This window comes from Corythoichthys intestinalis, chromosome 13 (assembly GCF_030265065.1).
Source record: "Corythoichthys intestinalis isolate RoL2023-P3 chromosome 13, ASM3026506v1, whole genome shotgun sequence".
In the NCBI taxonomy this organism is placed as follows: Eukaryota; Metazoa; Chordata; class Actinopteri; order Syngnathiformes; family Syngnathidae; genus Corythoichthys; species Corythoichthys intestinalis.
This window is the reverse complement of record NC_080407.1, coordinates 7,065,192-7,087,426: the sequence shown is the minus strand read 5'-3', so window position 1 is coordinate 7,087,426 and position 22,235 is coordinate 7,065,192. Positions and strand designations below refer to the sequence as shown.

At 40.8% G+C, this 22,235-nt stretch overlaps 1 protein-coding gene across 4 annotated transcripts in view; it reads left to right on the top strand.

The window, feature by feature from the left end:
* Positions 1 to 1,932, top strand: part of rassf8b (Ras association domain family member 8b) — a 40,867-nt gene extending 38,935 nt beyond the window's left edge. For all 4 annotated transcript variants that reach the window (XM_057855431.1, XM_057855433.1, XM_057855432.1 and 1 more), the window contains exon 9: positions 240 to 1,932. In XM_057855431.1, coding sequence (XP_057711414.1) covers positions 240 to 340 — 101 coding nt within the window. In that variant the 3' untranslated portion in view covers positions 341 to 1,932. The remainder of the gene's footprint in view (positions 1 to 239) is intronic.
* The last annotated feature ends 20,303 nt before the right edge of the window (positions 1,933 to 22,235 follow it).

The window sequence follows — 22,235 nt, the reverse complement described above, 5'->3', positions numbered from 1 at the left end:
ACGAATCGGCCCCATTTCCAGTGTCATGTCAATAGGTTATGAAGTCTATGGTCGGGGCAATTCTATCGTTACAACATATGGGAAGACAATCTAAATGACCTATATAACTGAAGACATTATATAATGCAAATGAGGTTGCTTAAAAGTTTCAGCATCCTGAAAAGTTGCAAGTGTTTTGTCCCTACCGTCCCTATGCGAACCTACGCCCTTGATTTAATGTCTTATTTTTCTGATTGCAGAGGAAGATTGTGGATCTCTGCGACGCCTCTTACCCAGCAATCTTCACTCCCTGCAAAGCAGCACTTCATCTGGTCTTAACCCGGAAGGCATCTACGTTTAAACAAACGGTAAAAATATGTTGGCGGTAGGTTAGCCTGATGTCATGCGACCCCGAGTTGGACTTTTTCTGAACTACCTGTAGGACTTCAAGTGATGTCAATACGCAGTGCATTTGCAACTTTTCATATCTAATATGTTTAACGATTGTGTATATAGATATATATATGTAAGGAGAAAAACAAGAAAAGTCAGGCCAGCAAATGAACTTTTTTTCCTATCGGAATGCTAAGAATCATCAATAGTGGAGAATTTTATCAGGATGTGAAGGATGCATACGCGCACGAGCATGCACAAGCATAGTCGAATATTTGATTGCCTTACTCTGATGTGCTGGAACTGCGCATCAAGTGAACTCAAGGTAGCTAGCGTCGATTTCGCTTTTGGGGAGAAAAAAAAAAGGGTTTTGACCAATTCAGGGGAATTCGCAGCTGTCAAGATTTCTTTTGTATTGATTTCAAGGATGAAGATAAATGGAGGGAAGCTGGGAAATGATTTCCTTCCGTCGCGCGTCAACGATTTAGGTTTGCAAAGCCGAGAGCCATTAATCTCTGCTTTTTGTTCCAGTCTTAACAATTTCTCTTCGAAATCAAGAAACGAGAGCGACGTCTGCCTTTTGTAGCCTGCAGGCGTGAACATCCTAAATTGGCCACTAGGTGGTAGCAAAACCAAGATTATGCAGTTTTTTGAATGCTCACGCTCCATTTTTAATTATGCATCTTTAATGTGTCTCTCGTGTTGACTAAAGCAGGGACTGTAGTATTTTTATTAAACAAAAGATGTCTACAATGAACCAAAGCTAGTGTGACAAAACATGAATATAAAGGTTAGATGAATGTATTTTTTTATACATGCGAGAAAGCATCCATTTGATTCAAACAAGGGGAAATGCAGTATTGTAGTAGTACTAGTAGTGACTGACTGGGACACTGTAATCTACTAATAAGAGAATAACGGCATGCCTTACTCAAGAGGAAAGTGTAAATAACATCTCAGCTGCACTACTTTGAAAGTGTGCATCGAAAAAAAAAAACATGCAAAAACAAAAAAATCATTTTTGCTTTGAATGATCGTAAAAAAATCAAGCCGCGGCAAAGCTGGGTTGTTTTCCCACATGTACAAATGTCGCCTGTTATTGATTTCTGTTGTGCCATATATGTTGATTTTCAATAAAATGTGCAAATACTACACAAGTGAGCTGATATTGACTGAGCTTCGTAGCAAGAAGGTACTGAGTTTAAAGTGCGTATGACGCAAAAAAACATGTTTATTTCATATTTCATGCGGTCTTTTATGCTCCTGAATAAAATGGACCGCTTGGATGTGTGTGGAAGCTATCGTTTTAAATATGGCGGAAAACACAGACAAGACTGAAAAAGCAGTTTGTGCTCTTGCACCCCTTTTTAAAATAAACGGATGTATTTTAAGCCGATAGAACAATATGTCTATATGCTGCCATAGCAGATTCATGGAGCATTAAGCCCCCGAGCTATTTTTAATTTGTCCGTATTACCCTGGAAACCCCCGTTTACAGACGTCGCGCAACCACTTTTGTTTCAACCCAGCCATAAAAAGAAGGTAAGTAATTATTAGGGTTGTTCCGATCTTGTTTTTTTGCTCCCGATCCGATCCCGATCATTTTAGTTTGAGTATCTGCCGATCCCGATATTTCCAGATCCGATTGCTTTTTTTTTTTTTTTTTTTTTTTTTGTGCTCCCGATTCAATTCCAATCATTCCCGATAATTTTTCCCGATCATATACATTTTGGCAATGCATTAAGAAAAAAAATGAATAAAACTCGGACGAATATATACATTCAAAATACAGTACATAAGTACTGTATTTGTTTATTATGACAATAAATCCTCAAGATGGCATTTACATTATTAACATTTTACTGTGAGAGGGATCCACGGCTAAAGACTTGTAATTCCTTAAAGGATAAATGTGTATATTGTGACTAAATATTGCCATCTAGTGTATTTGTTGAGCTTTCAGTAAATGATACTGTAGCCATTTAACTGTTCTGCCCAAATGCATGATGGGAAGTGCAACCATGACTGTGCGTAGTGGTACCAATTGATATATCTTCTCTGCGTTTTTCCCCACATTGCTCCCCACGATATTTCTATTTGTAGGGAGAGGGATTGTAAGGCTTCAGCCAATTAAAAAAAGGCTCCAAAGGCTGCCCAAATTCACTCTACTCATTTAACACTGCTTTTTAGCTCTATATATAGGTAAAGCGGCGCCATTACAGATTGAACGCGACAATTCGTGAGTGGGTCGTGCAGCGCATGAGTTAATTGCGTTAAATATTTTAACGTGATGAATTTTTTGAAAAATTAATTATCGCCGTTAACGGGATAAATTTGATAACCCTACTTTAAGCCTAAACTAAAGACTCTGGATGAGTGTAACATATTATGTCTGTAACGTTAAATACAATTAGAAAACAATTTAATTAAAAAATATATATGTATATTAAAAAAAAAGCATGTCCGATATTTTTTTGCCGATTCCGATACTTTGAAAATCCCAATCGATTGGGACATCTCTTGTAATTGTATTCATCAAAATGTGTCATTTTTAGCACAAAATGTGTCATTTTTAGCGTAGAATCATTAATTGATGTCTAATATTTCGTTTAAAAAAAAAAAAAAAAACGACTTAAAAAAACTATTGACTGTCATGTTTTAAACTTTTAAACAAATTACGTCACAATGAAATAAATGGCGTCTGTAAAAAAAGTCCCGGATATCTACCTCATAACTATCGATTAATTGTATTTTTTTGTTAGTCGCATTTTCCCCGATTTGTTAGATGATAAATAATCGATCCAAAAAATAAAAAAAATAAATAAATAAAAAGTTTAAAAGGGTAGATTTATGAAAAACATCTCGACCACTCCTTGATGTGTCATTTCTGTATCGCGACCCTTGTTATATTACCATGTTTCGCCCATAAAATCCCCCAAAAATCCAGCTGTGGCCATTCACACCTGTGTCTTGACACTCAACGATACATGCTACATGGAGTTTTTGGATCGAAACAAGGTAAGTACGCGATAATATCTCGTTAAAATCATGGCGTCTTTAATTCTGCTTTTGCGTGCGCTCACCTCCAGTTAAGGTTTTGCTGTTAAAAAAATGTTTTTAAAAAGTGCCCTCCTGTTCAAAAATTTTCTTCCCCCAGAAAATGGAGATCTTTAGCTTTCCAATGATGTGTCACACATGCATATAGAACAAATTTTGAAATTTGGTCAAATTGGGGTCTCGGAGCGGAACTTCAAGTCACCTGAGTGTTTTCCGCCAAATATCTAAATCTAAAAGGCTACGTTCACTTACATCCTAGTCATCACCGGGGGGCTAAGCCCCACTAATTCTTTAAAGCTAGTGACGCCCCTGGTTTGGAAAGTGTCTAGACATGAGAGGGCACAGCAAAAACCTTTGTCCGATTAAGGGTGAAAACAACTTCATTTTTAATGCATTTCAGCCATTCTTGGTCAACGACGTGAACAAAAGACTCAATTTGAGACTTTTGTTAAAATAAAAAAAAAACTGGTCCATCACACTGACCTCGCCGTTACAGCGCTATTTTATTTCAGACTTTCAGGAGAGGTCAGAGGGGCTCAGATTACATCGGTGACATTTTCACCCCTCTGGATTATGGCAAAAAAAAAAAGGATCTAACGCTATTGTCCTTTCGATAAGGCGACGTGGTTGTCATCCATATCAATGCGAACGACGTCATGAAATTGAGATGTGAGCTTTGATGTCAGCTACACTGGTGGCCAAAAGTATTGGCACCCCTGCAATTCTGTCAGATAATGCTAAATTTCTCCCAGAAAATTATTGCAATTACAAATGCTTTGGTAGTAATACCTTCATTTATTTTGCTTGCAATTAAAAAAAAAAAACACCAACGAGAATGGGGTGAAAAAATTAAATCATTTTGAAAAAAAAAAAAAAAAACTCCAAAAATGGGCCGGACAAAAGTATTGGCACCCTTTGAACAATCATGTGATGCTTTGCTAATTTGTGTAATTAACAGCACTTGTTACTTACCTATGGCACATAGCAGGTGGTGGCAATAACTAAATCACACGTGCAGCCAGTTAAAATGGATTAAACTTGACTCAACCTCTGTCCTGTGTCATTGTGCGTACCACATTGAGCATGGAGAAAAGAAAGAAGACCAACAAACTGTCTGAGGACTTGAGAAGCAAAATTGTGAGGAAGCACGGGCAATCTCAAGGCTACAAGTCCATCTCCAAAGCCCTGAATGTTCATGTGCCTACCATGCGCAGTGTCATCAATAAGTGTAAAGCCCATGGCACAGTGGCTAACATTCTTAGATGTGGAAGGACTAACATCCAAACAAGTTGTCCTACAGTCCGAGGGTACAACAGTGTCCACCCGTACTCGCCGTCGCCATCTGAATGAAAAGGCCCAGGAAGACCCCACTTCTGACCCAGAGACCTAAAAAGTGGAGTGGAGTTTGCCAAAACTTACCTGAGAAACCCAAAAACGTTTTGGAAGAATGATCTCTGGTCAAATGAGACAGAAGTCGAGCTTTTTGGGGAAAAAGCATCAACACGGTGTTTACAGGAAAAATAAAACAAAAAACGAGGCCTTCAAAGAAAAGAACGCATCCCCCACAGTCAAACATGGTGGAGGTTCCCTGATGTTTTGGGGTTGCTTTGCTGCCTCTGGCAATGGACTGCTTGACCGTGTTCATGGCATTATGAAGTCTGAAGACTACCAACAAATTTTGCAGCATAAAGTAGGGCCCAGTGTGAGAAAGCTGGGTCTTCCTGAGAGGTCATGGGTCTTCCAGCAGGACTATGACCCAAAACACATTTGAAAAAGCACTAGAAAATGGTTTAAGAGAAAGCACCGGAGACTTCTAAAGTGGCCAGCAATGCGTCCAGACCTGAATCCCATAGAACACCCATGGATAGATCTGAAAATGACAGTTTGGAGAAGGCACCTATCAGATCTCAGAGACCTGGAGCAGTTGTCCAAAGAAGAATGGTCTAAAATTCCAGCAAAGCATTGTAAGAAGCTCATTGATGGATACCGGAAGCGCTTGTTCGCAGTTATTTTCTCTAAAGGTTGTGCTACCAAGTATTACGCTAAGGGTGCCAATACTTTTGTCCGACCCATTTGTGGAGTTTTGAGCATAAGCGGAGTTTGACTTTTGGGGCAGGGGGGCACAATATGTTGATGACCCAAAAACGCATTGTCAGCAATAAGATTTACTTACAAGAATATTTAAAATAATAAGTTGACAATGAGCAGTTTTTGTTTCCCGTCATTCTTGAGGGGAATTCCAAATCAGGCTGCTTAGGCAATACTTTTCGCCAAGATCGTCATCCATCGAATTTGGTACGCCCGCCGATGTCGTGCCAATGTAGTTACCCCAGTCAAAAATTGTATCCGCTGGGTGGAGCCATATGGAGGTAGATTTGGGTCTTTATTATTCAATCCAAAAAAAAGTTGCTTCAATCAAAAAAATGTGTTTGAATGCAAAAATAAATGTGAAACTCAAAAAAACTAAAAAAAAAAAAAAAAAAAATGCATGTGAAAGCTATTTTTCTTTGATTAATTTTTATTTTTATTTTTTTTATTGAAGCAACTTTTTGATTGATTTGTGTTTAGGCCACGTTTTGGCGAGGACATTTTTCTCTATTATTCAATCAAAAAATAATTTGCTTAAAAAAAAAAAAGTAGATTTCCAAAAAGAAAAATCACTTCAATCAAAAAAAGAAAATTTTCAATCATAGAAAAAAGTTTTTGAATGCGAAAAAATATTTGAGATTGGAAAATTTGCATTTGCACACTTAATTTTTCATTGAAAAAGTTTTCTTTGATTGAAGCAAACCTTTTTGTGTTTGGGCCATATTATCATTAGGACATTTGTGTCTAAATCATTCAACCCCCCAAAAAGTTGCTTCAATCAAAAAAAAAAAAGTTCTCTAAAAAAAAAATATATATATATATATTTTTTTAATTATTTGCAAAGCAAATGACTAAGGTGCTCGAAAAATAATTTTGACCCATTATAAAAATGTTTTTTTCTTCATTTTTGTTAGTTTTACTGCTTTACAACTTATATATACTGTATATAGGAAAGTCAATTACATGCAATGACACTTTTATGGCTTATGGCCGCATCGTTTTGCATGGCCCGCCATTGCTAGTCACTTGTATCAAAATCACATTTCTCACTAAAATATGAACATGAAGTGGACGTCTATCGCCGTCAATGGCGGCCGTTAAAATAAAAGTTGTCACCTTTCCTGAGAAATTTTCGGTTGAGTGACAGCGCGGCTCGTGAGCCCAACTTGGCAGCTCCCAAGTTACTTTTATCCGCCGAAAAAAAAGTGCGCGCGGTTAATCAAAGCCTATCATTTCCATAATTCATGGATGCCCATCTGTTTGCCACTTCCTCGCTTGCCCAGTGCAGAATAAACACATTCTGGAGAGGGGGGCCAGGGGGCTATTTAATGACAGTGTCAGGCAGGCCATGCATGCGCACACACACGCTGCAGAGTTATCCATCTTCATTGAAAAAAACTGTAATCTAATCCATCAAATTATGCAATATTTTCCTCCGAATTGAGAAATTACTAATTGATTTGATGAGTTTCAATGTATCGACATCCGAGAAGCCATTTGGCTCCATATTCATCACTTAGATGACATTAAAGCTCGCATATATTGCCGGCCAAAAGTATTGGCACCCCTGCAATTCTGTCAGATAATACTCAGTTTCTCCCAGAAAATGAATGCAATTACAAATGGTTTGGTAGCAATATCTTCATTTATTTTGCTTGCAATGAGAGAACACAAAAGAATGGAAAAATCAACATTTCACTCAAAACCATAAGCGGATTTTAAGGGGGGGGGTCTGGCCTCCAAGGTGGCCGAAAAGCGTCGTTGCATGTAGTTGACTTTCCTATATATATATACTGTATATATAAGTTGTAAAGCAATAAAACTGCAACAAAAATGAATGATATGAACAAAAAAACATTTTTATAATGGGTCAAAATTATTTTTCGAGCACCTTAGACAGTCATTTGCTTTGCATATAATTTAAAAAAAAAATATATATATATATATATATATGTATATATTGATGAGAAAATAACATTTTTAAAAATTATTTGTTTCTTTGATTGAAAATATTTTGATTGAAGCAACTTTTTGGGGGGATTGAATGATGTCCTAATCATAAATTGGCCCAAACACAAAAAGGTTTGCTTCAATCAAAGAAAACTTTTTCAATGAAAAATTAAGTGTTCAAATGCAAATTTTTCAATCTCAAATATTTTTTCACATTCAAATTTTTTTTTTCTATGATGGAATTTATTATTATTATTATTTTTTTTTTTGGATTGAAATGATTTTTCTTTTTGAAAATCTATATTTTTTGAAGCAACTTATTTTTGATTGAATAATAAAGAGAAAAATGTCTTAGCCAAAATGTGGCCCAAACACAAATCAACATTACTTCAATCAAAAAGTTGCTTCAATCAAAAAAAATAAAATTTAAAAATAGCTTTCACATGCATTTGTTTTTTAGTTTTTTGAGTTCCAAATGTATTTTTGCATTCTTTTTTTTTTTTTTTTTTTTTTTGAAGCGACTTTTTTTTTTGTTGAAAATGTAGATTTTGACAGAATCAGCTTTTTTTTTTTTTTTATTGAAGCAACTTTTTTTCGATTGAATAATAAAGACCCAAATCTACCTCCATATGGTTCCCCCCAGGGGATACAATTTTTGACTGGGGTAACTACATTGGCACGACCCCGGCGGGTGTACCAAATTCAATGGATGACGATCTTGGCAAAAAGTATTGCTTGAGCAGCCTGATTTAGAATTTCCCTCAAGAATGAAGGGAAACCAAAAACTCTCATTGTCAACTTATTATTATAAATGTTCTTGGAAGTTAATTTTATTGCTGACACTGTGTTTTTAGGGTCATCAACATGTTGTGCCCCCCTACCTCAAAAGTCAAACTCAACCTATGGATGCAGCCTTTGTGTTACAACCTCCGATCGATTGCCATTGTGTGCCAAGTGTTTTGCGACTTGATGCTCATTAATTATGCACCTCGTCCCAATCAGTGTTTAATTCTTTAATTACTGCCATCAAATGGAGTTGGCGCTGCAAAAAGTGTTTCATCAAAGCTCTTTTATAAAGTGTTTGATTTGGTTTGGAAGGGCTACCAATTATCTTTGCATTGGCAGCGCAATTTGGCAGCGTCTCCATTTAGCGGGATGAACCCGCCGCCGCCAACACACATCCGCAGTGTGTCCCCATCCCCTCACTCTCATAAATGAAGAGAGACAGCCTTATTCGGCGACCAGCACGGCAAAGCAATTAAAAGGGAATTAAGGGTGCACAGGGAGAAATTGGATATGATACCCGAAGCCTATTTTAAATGTCAACGTTATTACAGTGTTGTTGTTTGGCGTCCCCTTGGCCGACGCGCCCCTTCGCCGGGAGTGACAGCCCTGCCCTTAATGAAGCCGTCTCCCCATCCTCGGGTTGATCTTTTTGGGGTGCCTATCATTAGGACGCGTTGGACACGAGTGCTCTAATGACGCCTTGGGAAATGGCTGCTATACATTTATCACCTTTCTGAAGCTCATTTCTCACTCTGGGTGAGCTGCGACACCAGCTAATAGGGGTTTTGATTGAGCCACCGGAGCTGAAACGTGGGAGAACGTCCACCGCGATGCTTTGGAATGGAGGATTTCCCATCATGCACCTTCTTTCCGCGCGATATTAATATTGTTTATGTTTTACTAATTTGTGTCTCCCCTCTGGATTAGGCGCAGGGTTGTCCGTTTATTATTATGAATTATAATTGCTGTTTACTACCAGATCGTTAAACGCGGCCTAATCTCAGCTCCCTGATGGAGGCAGATGGCCGCCCCGCTGTTGCGTAGGGATACCTCGATTTACGAGTGACTGAAGACTTTACGTGTAAAACATTTTTTTTGGTCAGTGTTTTGAAAACTCAACAGATAGTAAAGACACAAAGTCACAAAGTATTATTTGGTTTAGGGATAAGGCCTCTTTTGAGAAGGATTATGAATAGTTTTGCTCATGTTGAAATATTAAGAGGGGAACATACTGTATTTTTCATTAGTCGTTTTTTTCCCCCCAAAAGTTTGGCCAGGGGTGCGACTTACAGTGGGGAGAACAAGTATTTGATACACTGCCGATTTTGCTGGTTTTCCCACTTGCAAAGCATGTAGATGTCTGTAATTTGTATCATAAGTTCTCTTCAACTGTGAGGGACGGAATCCAATACAAAAAACCAGAAAATCACGGTGTATGATTTTTAAATAATAAATGTGGATTTAATTGCATGAAATAAGTATTTGATACATCACAAAAATCAAACTTAATATTTGGTACAGAAACCTTTGTTTGCTATTACAGATACCAAACGTTTCCTGTAGTCCTTGACAAGGTTTGCACACACTGCAGCAGGGATTTTGGCCCACTCTTCCATGCAGATCTTCTCCAGAGCCTTCAGGTTTCGGGGCTGCTGCTGGGCAACACGGACTTTCAGCTCCCTCCATAGATTTTCTATCGTGTTCAGATCTGGTGACTGGCTAGGCCACTCCAGGATCTTAAGATGCTTCTTACGGAGCCACTCTTTAGTTGCCTTGGCTGTGTGCTTTGGGTCGTTGTCATGCTGGAAGACCCAGCCACGACCCATCTTCAGGGCTCTCACTGAAGGAAGGAGGTTGTCAGCCAAGATCTGGCGATACATAGCCCCATCCATCCTCCCCTCAATACGGTGCTGTCGTCCTGTACCCTTGGCAGAGAAGCAGCCCCAAAAAATGTTTCCTCCTCCATGTTTCACGATTGGGATGGTGTTCTTGGGGTTGTACTTGTCCTTCTTTTTCCTCCAAATGCGACGAGCCGAGTTTAGACCAAAAAGTTCCATTTTGGTCTCATCCGACCACATGACCTTCTCCCATTGCTCCCCTGGATCATTCAGATGGTCAGTGGCAAACTTCAGACGTGTCTGGACATGCACTGGCTCCAGCAGTGGGGCCTTGCGTGCGTTGTAGGATTTTAAAACATGATGGCGTAATGTGTTTCCGATGGTTTTCTTCGAGACTGTGGTTCCAGCTCTCTTCAGGTCGTTGACCAGGTCCTGCCGTGTAGTTCTGGGCTGATCCCTCACCTTCCTCATGATCAGTGATGCCCCACGAGGTGAGATCTTGCATGGAGCCCCAGAACGAGGCAGATTGACCGTCAACTTCTTCCCTTTTCTAATAATCGCTCCAACAGTTGTTACGTTCTCACCAAGCTGCTTGCTTATTTTCCTGTAGCCCATCCCAGCCTTGTGCAGGTCTATTATTTTATCCCTGATGTCCTTACACAGCTCTTTGGTCTTGGCCATTGTGGAGAGGTTGGAGTTTGTTTGTTTGAGCATGTGAACAGGTGTCTTTTATACAGGTCTTTTAAGATCCTCAGAGAGTTCTTTGCCATGTGGTGCCATGTTGGAACTTTCAGTGACCAATATAGGGAGTGAAAGCTGTACTACAAATTTGAACACACCTGCTCCCCGTGCACACCTGGACCTGGTAACACTAACGAGTCACATGACATTTTGGAGGGAAAATTACAAGCAGTACTCAATTTGGACTTTGAGGGATGTAGTTTCTAAGGGATGTACTCACTTTTGTTGCCAGGGGTTTAGATATTAATGGCTATATTTTGAGTTCTTTTGAGGGGAAAATAACTCTATTATATAAGCTGCACACAGACTACTTTTCATTGTGTCAAAGTGTCATTTTGTCAGTGTTGTCCCATGAAAAGGTATACTTACATATCTGCAGAAATGCGAGGGGTGTACTTACTTTTGTGATACACCGTATGCTTCACCTGTTCACACTAAACCGCAACGTTAGCATTCCGTACGCTTAATCAGCAAAAAATAAAAATATCCCCCCCCAAAATGCGACTCATACTCCGGTGCGACTTACTTGTCAAGAATCAAGAATCTGCATTGGACTAGGTGATGATGCTGGAACTTTTGTTTGGTGCTGTTCCAGTGAGATTTACAAAGATGACTGCCTGAAGAAAACATCTAAATTCCCTCAGTCCTTGACAATATGAGGCTGCATGTCAGGCAAAGGCACTGGGGAGATGGCTGTGGTTAAATCTTCAATAAATGCACAAGTTTACATGGAAATTTTAGACAGCTTTCTTATCCCTTCAGTTGAAAATACGTTTGTCATTTTCCAAAAAGACAATGCATCATGCCACAGAGCTAAAACTGTTTAAGCATTCCTTGGAGAAAGACTCATCCAGTCAATGTCATGGCCTGCAAATAGCCCAGATCTCAACCCTATTGAAAACCTGTGGTGGAAATTGGGGGGAAAAATGGTCCACAGCAAGGCTCCGACCTGCAAGGATGATCCGGCAACTACAATCAGAGAGAGTTGGCACCAAATTGAAGAATACTCATCAAGTCCATGCCTCAGAGACTGCAAGGTGTCATAAAACCCAGAGGTGGTGCTACTAAATACTAGAGATGTGTTTTGATTGTTATTTCTTTGTTTCTAATGATTCCATTTTTTTTCTCAGAATGGAGTGATTCCATATATATTTCCCTGCACTTGCTCTATAAAAGTAACATTTACTGACCACCACATTGTTTTTATTCATTTCTTTTAGTGTTTCTGAATGCTAAAGAGTTGCACTTTTGAACTAATTTATTATTTTTTTCAAGCTTTTTATCTGAGTTTGTTCTACATGATAAAATGTCTGAGTGAGTGCTCATCCAAGACTGGTGATTCCATACTTTTTGCTAGGGGTTGTATATATTTTTTCCCCTGTTCATTGCACATTTTTGGGCTGGTGCGACTTAGTCTGAAAAATACAGTAGTAATTTTAAAAATTCACCTCATGAATATATATATTTTAAATGGGAAACATCTTCAGGCATTAATCTTCTTTTCAGAAGTATTTTATAAGCAGTTTTTTCTCCAAACAAATCCCTTAATACGCTTAATAGTTTGCCACTTTCAAGTGTCCCTTCTGTTGGGTTTAACGGTACATAACTTTCAATTACAGCACAAACGCAATCTTCATTTTTCATACTTGATAGTCCATGTTTTTCAGTATTACCTAAAATACTAAAGTACCCTTTAAGCCAAATAACATCATTGTAATGGATTCCTATTAGGGCCGGCCGCTCAGATGCACTTAGCAGGCTTTTTGTCACTATTTTTACACGCGCTCCAATACGACGCCGTGCGGATCGGCTCGAAATGGATTTGGAAAGAGCGTTACTGTCTTCGTGCGAATTTTAACAGCTGATCTGGGATATGCACAGTCTTGTAAAGATCCCGTTTTATCCCATGCACTCGGACTTTGCCAAGGAATAGTGTATAGCTTTGATTTCAGTGAATTGCAAGTCCCCCCTGCTCTGCACAGACTGGATTTAGATTTCTTGAAAAAAAAATCCTCAGAGGGGTTTCCTGGCATCTCTTTATAGGCTGCGGCCATATTCTCAGAGCTCAGCCACAGTCTGCTGCTGTTGGCCGGCGAACAGCAGCACCGCTGGACCCATTTGAAGTCCTTGAAGGCACCGTGGCAGATGTGCTCGCTCCTTTTTTTTGGCTGTTTTTTTTTTTTTATTGCAGCGGAACTCCCTTTGTCTCCTCAAATTGTTCTTTTTCACAAGAGTTCAAGGAACCACTGCGATTCCTTTATCGCTTTCTGTTGTCAGGATCACTGCATTCATCCTGTGCACGCGCGTGTGTGTGTGATTGCTTCTCCTTTGTTCTCAACACAATCTGCCTTGTGTGTCACACTTCATCCTGCCAGATAATGGAAGAAGGTGACGGCAGCATCTGAAGTCGGGAGATGAAAGGGAAGAACACACACACAATGCAAAGCTATACGCCAGTAAATATAATGATACAGAACCGACCAGGTTGCAAAATGAACTATTGCAAATGGTATGTTTATCACAGTGGTTCTTAACCAGGCTTCGAGCGAACCCCAGGTTATATATTTTGGACTTTGACGATTATTAAACTGGAGAAACTCCATACAGAACTTGAATTACAGTAATAACAGTTATAGGTCTTCCTACGAGTAAAACAGTGAAACATTCAGTACGTATGTTACGTCATACGACAGAAAAAATATATATATATATGGATGGACAATGTTTTAAAACCTCGTAGGTAACTACATCACTAAAACACAGAAATCAGTGCAGCGCAGTGGTTCCACCTAGGGGATACAATTTTTGACCAAGGTAACTACATTGGCATGACACCGGTAGGCGTACCTTATTCAATGGATGACGATCTTGGCGAAAAGGATAGCGTAAGCTAAGCCTGTCGCAATATGCAATAATTCCATTTATCGCGCGATAAATAAAAATGAAGGCGGTAATTTTTCCGCTGCGATTTATCGCCTCTGCGCGTGCGGCAGACGTGCTGTTAAAAGTTCGGATTCCTCGTTACCAACTGCGCAAAATGCATGTTCGTTCCAGGTCCAGCAAAAACTAGCGCAGGAGCCAATCATTCCCATTATATCCTATAGTTCAACATAGACCGGCCGCGTCAGTGCTCCGGAGTGACTTTGGACCATCTATGACGCGCCGGTGTTGTTGACGTGTGGGCGCTCCCGTCAGGAGTGACATTTCACGCGGGGAGGCTATTTTTCGGCACAACGCCGGATATTTACAACAAAGTCCGCCAAAACATTGTTACCGACTTGGCTGCTACGAACAACCTCCGTTTGACAACGAACAGCTAAATGAAATTAAGAGCGCTGTGCTTGTCATATGCTGGTGTTGTGTAGGAATGAGCAGACGTGACTTCAGCGGCGCTTGCTAACTTTTTTAATGCGCTCACACACTAGATATCATGAAATGGCAAACTTAGATGTGCTACGTCCCATGCCATTGGCTACGTGAGCCCAGAGTGATTATGGGACACGTAGTCCATATACTACATCGATGAATTCTAAAGTGTCATGACTGAATGGGGCTTGAGCAGGCCAAATCAATCCATACCAGTGAGTGTAGATAATGTTGCAAATATTGTTAATTCAGTATGTGACACAGATGGATTCGGACCACAAATAGGATGTCTTGCTCATGTAGTAAACCTACCTGCTAAGAGAGCTGTAGCAATCAACAGTGTGCCCTGCCTCACTTTACAAACAGTAAAGATTGTTCTCAGCACTTTGATACAAAATTTTTTCAGATCAGCAAGAAGTAAGCACATAAATATAATGCACTAAAATACATGCTTATATGATGGCAATTTAATTTTTGCTTGTTAGCAAAAAAAAAGAAAGAAAAATGAAACAAAAAAAATATATATATATTTTTTTTTTTACAGAGCATTAAATGTATTGAATCGGATCGAAAATCGTGTCCCCTGTATCGAAAATCGTACCGAACCATGACTTAACTGTATCGTTGCATCCCTATGCAACACATTGTAGAAGCTATGAAGGGAAAAGTTTTCATTTGCCAAAATGCTTGTTATTAAGTGCAATTTTTTTTTTTTTAAAACACATTTATTCTGTGTTTCTGTGCGGTATACATATTGTTGTTTTTTACTTAAGAGGCATGGTCTATCGTTTTTAGTTGTGATTTCTTAAGTATTTTTGAATTTAAGAGTAAATATTTATCGCGTTTAAATGGGTGTACTTGATCTATTAATATATACCATATTTTTCGGACTATAAGTCGCTCCTGAGTATAAGTCGATCCAGCCATAAAATGCCCAACGAAGAGAAAAAAAAACATACAAGTCGTACCGGAGTATAAGTCGAATTTTTGGGGGAAATTTACTTGATAAAATCCAACACATAGAACAGACATGTCATCTTGAAAGGCAATTTAATATAAAAATACAATAGAGAACAACATGCTAAATAAATGTACAGTGTACAGTGCATGAACAACGACATGTGAATATACTGTCCTACGTTACGGCTCGGTCCTGGCTATACAGCGAACTCCCAAAAGACAATGCTGGACGTCCGTATAATTTGCTGAATCAATTTGGTCCTCGATATCATAATGTGTTAATAATTCCACACACAAGTCGCTCCTGAGTATAAGTCGCACCCCCAGCCAAAATATGAAAAAAAACGCGACTTATAGTCCGAAAAATACGGTACTATATTCACACTGTGTTATTGTAAATTGGTTATAAAAAATTAGGGGGGCGCAATAATATCGCATATCGCAATAATTTATGAGAATAATTATCGCACACTAAAATTTGTTATCACGACAGGCCTAGCGTAAGCAGCCTGATTTGGAATTCCCCTCAAGAATGATGGGAAACAAAAAACGCTCATTTTCAACTTATTATTATAAAAATTCTTGTATGTTAATTATTCTGCTGACACTGCGTTTCGGGGTCAACATAACATGCACCCCCCCCCCCCCCCCCCCCCGCCCCAAAAGGCAAACTCCGCCTATGAAAAAAATTGCATATATTCATCTTGCCTCTTTTGTCCTTAGGTGGTTTTGGCTAAACAAAGCAAATGACTGTCTCTTAGGTGCTTAGTCACATGATCCGTTCAAAAAATAATTTTGACCCATTATAAAAGAATGTTTTTTGTTGTTTTATTGCTTACTACTTTTATAGACAAAATTTTACCAGCAAAGTCTTAATTTTAAATTCAAATAAAGGAAAGTCAATAACATGCAATGACATTTTTCGGACACCGGGTGGTGGGGGGCTATATGCCGAAGGGTTTAGTGAATCCACATGTAAACCTTGTGAGCTCCAGTACCTTTCGCAAGGTTAAGAACCACTGGTTTATCACTATTGACCGAAATTCAGAATTTTAAAAATTTATTCTTAAATCATTGGCTGCCACTGAAGCCATCCAATCAGGTTGGGGCGCAAAACAGAGCAGCAACACAAGCGAAATCTTCATGATTGGACGTCTATCTCCGTCATTGGCGGCAAACCACAGGCATTCACCGCCAACCCTTTCCCAAAAGGAGGAACACATGTTCTTTAAATGGATAGTCCCACAAATTATGACCATGTCAAGTGTTTAGCGCGATACGCTTAATTAATTCACTCTGTTTGTATTTACGACCTGATAAAGCTGACAAAAGCGCTGACCGCGCTATCCGGCAATTCCCTCACCGCCTCTTCCTTTGTTGGTTTTTTTCCATCTCCGCGCCGACGACTTTTTCCCCCCAATTACGTTAGAACATAACCTGGCCGTGCCGTTCCTGTAATCTCCTCCCTCCCCCATCCCCGTGGCGCGAAGACGCAAGCCCGGCCGCACCGCGCCTCGTCTCCGTGCCCTTGAGCGGTAATTGGTCCGATCCCTCCACGATCTGACTGGAGGGCACCGGAATCCACGGCTCCCCAATCAGCCGGCTGTCAGTCACTCTGCCAGCTAAACTAAAGCCCAGGATGGCTAACAGGCTGAGATTGGGATTTGGAGTTGGACAGGCATAAATCTGGGAGACAAGTTTGTGCTGGGCCAGGTAGTCGGGCTATTACTTGAGTGGATGACAGCCGCATCCGGGGGAAGCCCGGTATCCAATTCTGCCTGTCGCCTCAAAACGAGTTTGGGTTATTTTCCGGCAAATGTACATAAGTGACAACATCCCTGACCTAAATGAATGTTTAGTTCGGAAGCATCCAAACAAGCGGCTATCAGGTGGCAATTTTCATGGTGGCATTTTGACAGATAATTCACTTAATGCTGCCTAAATATAACAACTATCACAAGGATATAGGCTTGAAGAGCGTCGCAGTGTGTCTATTGCTGAGGCCCAGACACCAAGATTGCCTCTAGTAGAAAAAAATACTAAATGCCAGTCCAGGTATTTGTATAGCATTCACAAAAGTACGTATTGGCCCGAATATAAGACTGCCCTGATTATAAGATGACCCCCTCTTTTTCAAGACTCAAGTTTGGGGGAAAAAAAAACACTTTTTGAACACCAAGTTAATTTTTATACAGAAAATAATTACAGTACATCAGAAACAAATGATTCTAACAATATATCTGGGAGAAAAAGCATGTTATTTTGTTAAAGAGTATGACAACACCTGGGGAAATGCTAATATTCCATCATTTATCCATCAGCGCATGCCTTTTGAATTCATGTCATGCCACTTCGTGTAATTACACACATCGCAACCCCAAGAAAATTATAGAAATTAGGTCGATTGTCAAGCTAAAAGGACCCGCCCCCGAGATGCCGGAAATCTATCATATTGTGTTCGTGACGTCACTATAGGGAAACAACCGGCTCAGTGCTTAGTACTGAATGGCGGCGATGATGGCGGACAATTTTGTTTCTATTTGCAGCGACGAATCCGACGTGACGAACATTCTTCTAATGGTGACGAGGAGAGTTATGAACCTTTCTTTGGTGTTTTGGGTTATCAATTTGAGCCCAAACGAAAGCCAATGCAGCCTAATGAAAGGATCATTGAGGGGAGCAATCACACTGATGAAACACCGGCGGCAACAGAATCACCGAATGGTTTGTTTTGCATTTCTTTTTGTGAAGCTGATACACCGTGACCGCAAAATAAAGTAATGTATAGAATAATTATCATTTAATATGCTATCATCGGTTTCGCTCTGCCAACCGACACAAATATGAATGGGATTAGAGGATTTGTTCTATATATTTTACGAGCGATAATTTACTCGTGTCCAGTCCTATATCCAATGCGTGATATGTTTATTATAAAAGAGTACTCACTCTGGCCATTTCCCTCCTTTGCTTTGCCTGGGGTGGTGAGGTGGTCTCATCAGAGCCAGTCATCGTCCTCTTTCACAGGGCACCGCATCTGCTTTCAGCGGCAATTTCTTAGCAAAACCTGATTTCATTTGCCCATAGTTCGTATAGCTTTAAGGTGTAAAATGCGCACCACACAAAACCGTGCTGGAGGCTGGGTCTGCAAAATTAGCCCGCTTAGCACTGACGAACTTTACTCATTGTCTGCGTAGTCCAGCTCTTTTTCTCGCGTTCGGGAACTCATGGGTACTACATTGCGACAAATGGCTATTCGTAAACCACATAGCATGACAGGTTTGAACCATTTCAGCGATTTTTTTTTGATAAAACACGAACGCAACTCTCTCGTCGATAAACAACGATGGCACCTGCCTCGACCTTTTGTTTCCTTGTTATGACGTCTCCGCCCCATTCGGCTGTTTCCGGAACACTTTCGGAAAGGTTCGTCATTTTCGATAATTGCTCATTAATGTGATTGATTTTTTTGTTAACTTTATCAATATTTGTTATCTTGGCACATAACGGTTCTATTGATGTCTCAAACCCCCTTTGCGTTTTCATACCCTTTAATATCTGAACATTTAAATATGTAAACTAAAGTGCAATCACATTCGTAAATGGCTTCTGGTTTTTGAAATGTAAATAAACCAATTTATTGTGATAAAACAACAAAATTGCAATAACTGCATTAACCATCAAAGTGAAGTCTAACTAATTGTAGTCTTGAAACAAATCTGAATAAGGAAAAACAATAAAATATAGCAATGCAAACTGGTTAAACTTGAGAGTAGCTGAGATCTGTCATGACAGAACATCGCTTCATGATATCTGGCGCCATCTAGCGTCGTGAATGGAGAGAGTAGCTGAGATCTGTCATTACAGAACATCGCTTCAATGATATCTGTCGCCATCTAGCGTCGTGAATGGGGAGAGTAGCTGAGATCTATCATGACAGAACATCGCTTCAATGATATCTGGCGCCATCCAGCGTCGTGAATTCTGAAGTATGTCGGATTGACTCGAGTCACCTTTTAACTGCAAGTTTGCGTTTTGGAGAAGACTGCCAATGTTTTATAGCAGGCTAAAGCAGGTTGTCTTTTTTTCCCAATTAGCCTCCATGTAGCAATGCTAACATTTACAGTGTTTTATATAGATGTTTCCTTATTTTGTATGTCTGAACTTTAATTCTACAGCGTGTTGATAGCCAATAAACATCTGTGAAAGGAACTGGAGTCTTACACCATCAACACGCACGCGGCGATGAAACGCAGCCATGAAAATTACTGCCCTCATTTTTATTTACCGTGTGATATATGGACTTATTGCATATCGCGACAGGCTTAGCAACTTCAATAAAAAATGTCTTCAGTTCATTAGATGGACTTACGATCTGCCAACTTGTTGTCTCCTGTCGTCTTCCAAAATTACAACTGGGTGACTGTGCTCTAGGTGTTCATTCACGGCCGACGTACAGCCAAGCTTGGAATTGAAGAGACAGAATACAAGTTGGGACAGCTCTACGCGAGATCATGGTTATCATTAGCCTTGTCACAAATCGTTTCGGGATGTATCAAGAGGTTCCCACCGCTAGTGGAAAGACTTTTCCGTTTGGGACAATGGGGGGGTCAAAACTGCCGAATCGCACATGAGAGGAGAAAAAAGTTTTTTCTTTTCCTCTATCTGAAATTGTAGTGACTTTTTCCATCATACATTATCTTCCTCTTAGTCCGGGGTCGGTCGCGGGGGCAGCAGCTTTAGCAGGGAAGCCCAGACTTCCCTCTCCCCAGCCACCTTAGCCAGCTCCTCCGGCGGGATTCCAAGGCGTTCCCAGGCCAGCCAAGCGACATACTTTCTCCAGCGTGTCCTGGGTCGACCCCGGGGCCTCCCGCTGGTGGGACATGCCCGGAACACCTCTCCAGGGAGGCGTCCAGGAGGCATCCGAACCAGATGCCCGAGCCACCTCAACTGGCTCCTCTCAACGCGGAGGAGTAGCGACTCGACACCAAGCCCCTCCCGGATGACCGGGCTTCTCACCCTATCTCTAAGGGAGAGCCCGGACACCCTGCGGAGGAAACTCATTTCGGCCGCTTGTATCCGGGATCTTGTTCTTTTGGTCATGACCCACAGCTTGTGACCATAGGTGAGGGTAGGAACGTAGATCGACCGGTAAATCAAGAGCTTCGCCTTTTGGCTCAGCTCCTTCACCACAACGGACCGGTGCAGAGTCCGCATCACTGCAGACGCTGCACCGATCCGCCTGTCAATCTCCCGCACCCTCCTACCCTCACTCGTGAACAAGACCCCAAGATACTTGAACTCCTCCACTTGGGGCAGGATCTCATCCCTGACCCAGAGAAGGCATGCCACCCTTTTCCGGCTGAGGACCATGGTGTTGGATTTGGAGGTGTTGATCTTCATCCCAACCACTTCACACTCGGCTGCGAACCGCCCCAGTGAGAGTTTGAGGTCACGGCTTGATGAAGCCAACAGCACCACATCATCTGCAAAACTCAGAGATGCAATGCTGAGGCCACCAAACCGGACACCCTCAACGCTTCGGTTGCGCCTAGAAATTCTGTCCATAAAAATTATGAACAGAATCGGTGACAAAGGGCAGCCTTGGCGGAGTCCAACCCTCACTGGGAACGAATTCGACTTACTGCCGGCAATGCGGACCAAACTCTGACACCGGTCGTACGGGGACCGAACAGCCCTTACCAAGGGGCTCGGTACCCCGTACTCCCGGAGCACCCTCCACAGGACTCCCCTAGGCACACGGTCAAACGCCTTCTCCAAATCCACAAAACACATGTAGACTGGTTGGGCGAACGCCCATGCACCCTCGAGGACCCTGCCGAGGGTGTAGAGCTGGTCCACTGTTCCGCGACTTGTTTTGGTCTTAAATTAAAAATTTAAGGTCTTGAAAATGTCTTTAAAGCATTAAATTGGACTTTTAAAATGGTGGAAGAACCTTGTTGTTCAGATTTTTAAAAAGGTGTTGCTGCAGATTTTTTTTTTCTCGCCCCACTGTAGTTTATTTTACCCCCTTATAAATAATGCATGATAATTACTCCGCGTATGTTCAACTTGGCTATCTCCGAAGGTGGTGTTGATCTGCTCCAGTCGGTTTTGTTTGCCCATTTTGGGTAATGAACATTTTAATGTTGCACCAAGGATGTGCCAAATGTCCATCCCTGCTTGTAAAGGCAACGGCGGACGGTCAAGGTTGCAAATAAAAAGCGCGTTTCATTGGAAACTGCGGCATCCCCGCGCACACATATTAATACAACTCCTGGCATCCACGCTGCACAAATTCCACTTTAATCGCTACTCTCAATCAGCACCTGCAGGCCCACGCGTGCCCACGCTGACCTTGCTGGCGGGGCCACGCACACACTAGCGCTAGCCGGGCTATCGATCGACAGTGAAAAAGTTCACGCCCGGCGTCGTTCATCACGCCGGAAAAGCCGGTGCCTGACGATAATCCCTTCCAACGGTGATTAATTCGGCCAAATAATGATCTGCGCCGACACAATCATTCCCTTTCCTCTCGGAGACGCGTTTTAAAAAGGGAGCAGTGCTAGCTAAAGCAGATAAATGGCCTCCTGTGGTAGTAAATAATGGAGCCTTTATCAGTGTGGAGCTGTGACCTGTACTGGACGCTCCGTGCTGGCAGCTAAATGCCAGGAGCAGCTGTTACAGCTCATGTATGTTCATGATTAAGGGTGACTAATCTTGAAAAGCGTTAAAAACTAGAAGGTCTTAGATTGCTTAAAAATTGCGCCAAGCTGAGAAAGCGGCAAAGAAATTTTATGTCCAGTGATTCAAATGCACCAGAAATGACATTAAATTCTTACAATTCACTACAGGAACTCTTATGAAACAAATATTCCCCAAACTGCAACTATGACCTTATTATGCATATTTCGTTGATATTATAAACACGTTTCAACAGACTGTGCCAATTTCATATGCAACCGAAATCTAAGCAAACGTATGTTTTCCATTTGTGTTTTTAGCTTTCAATTGTTATTGAAATTACAAAAATACATATCAGAGGTGTCTGCAATCTACAGTGGTATAAAAAAGTAC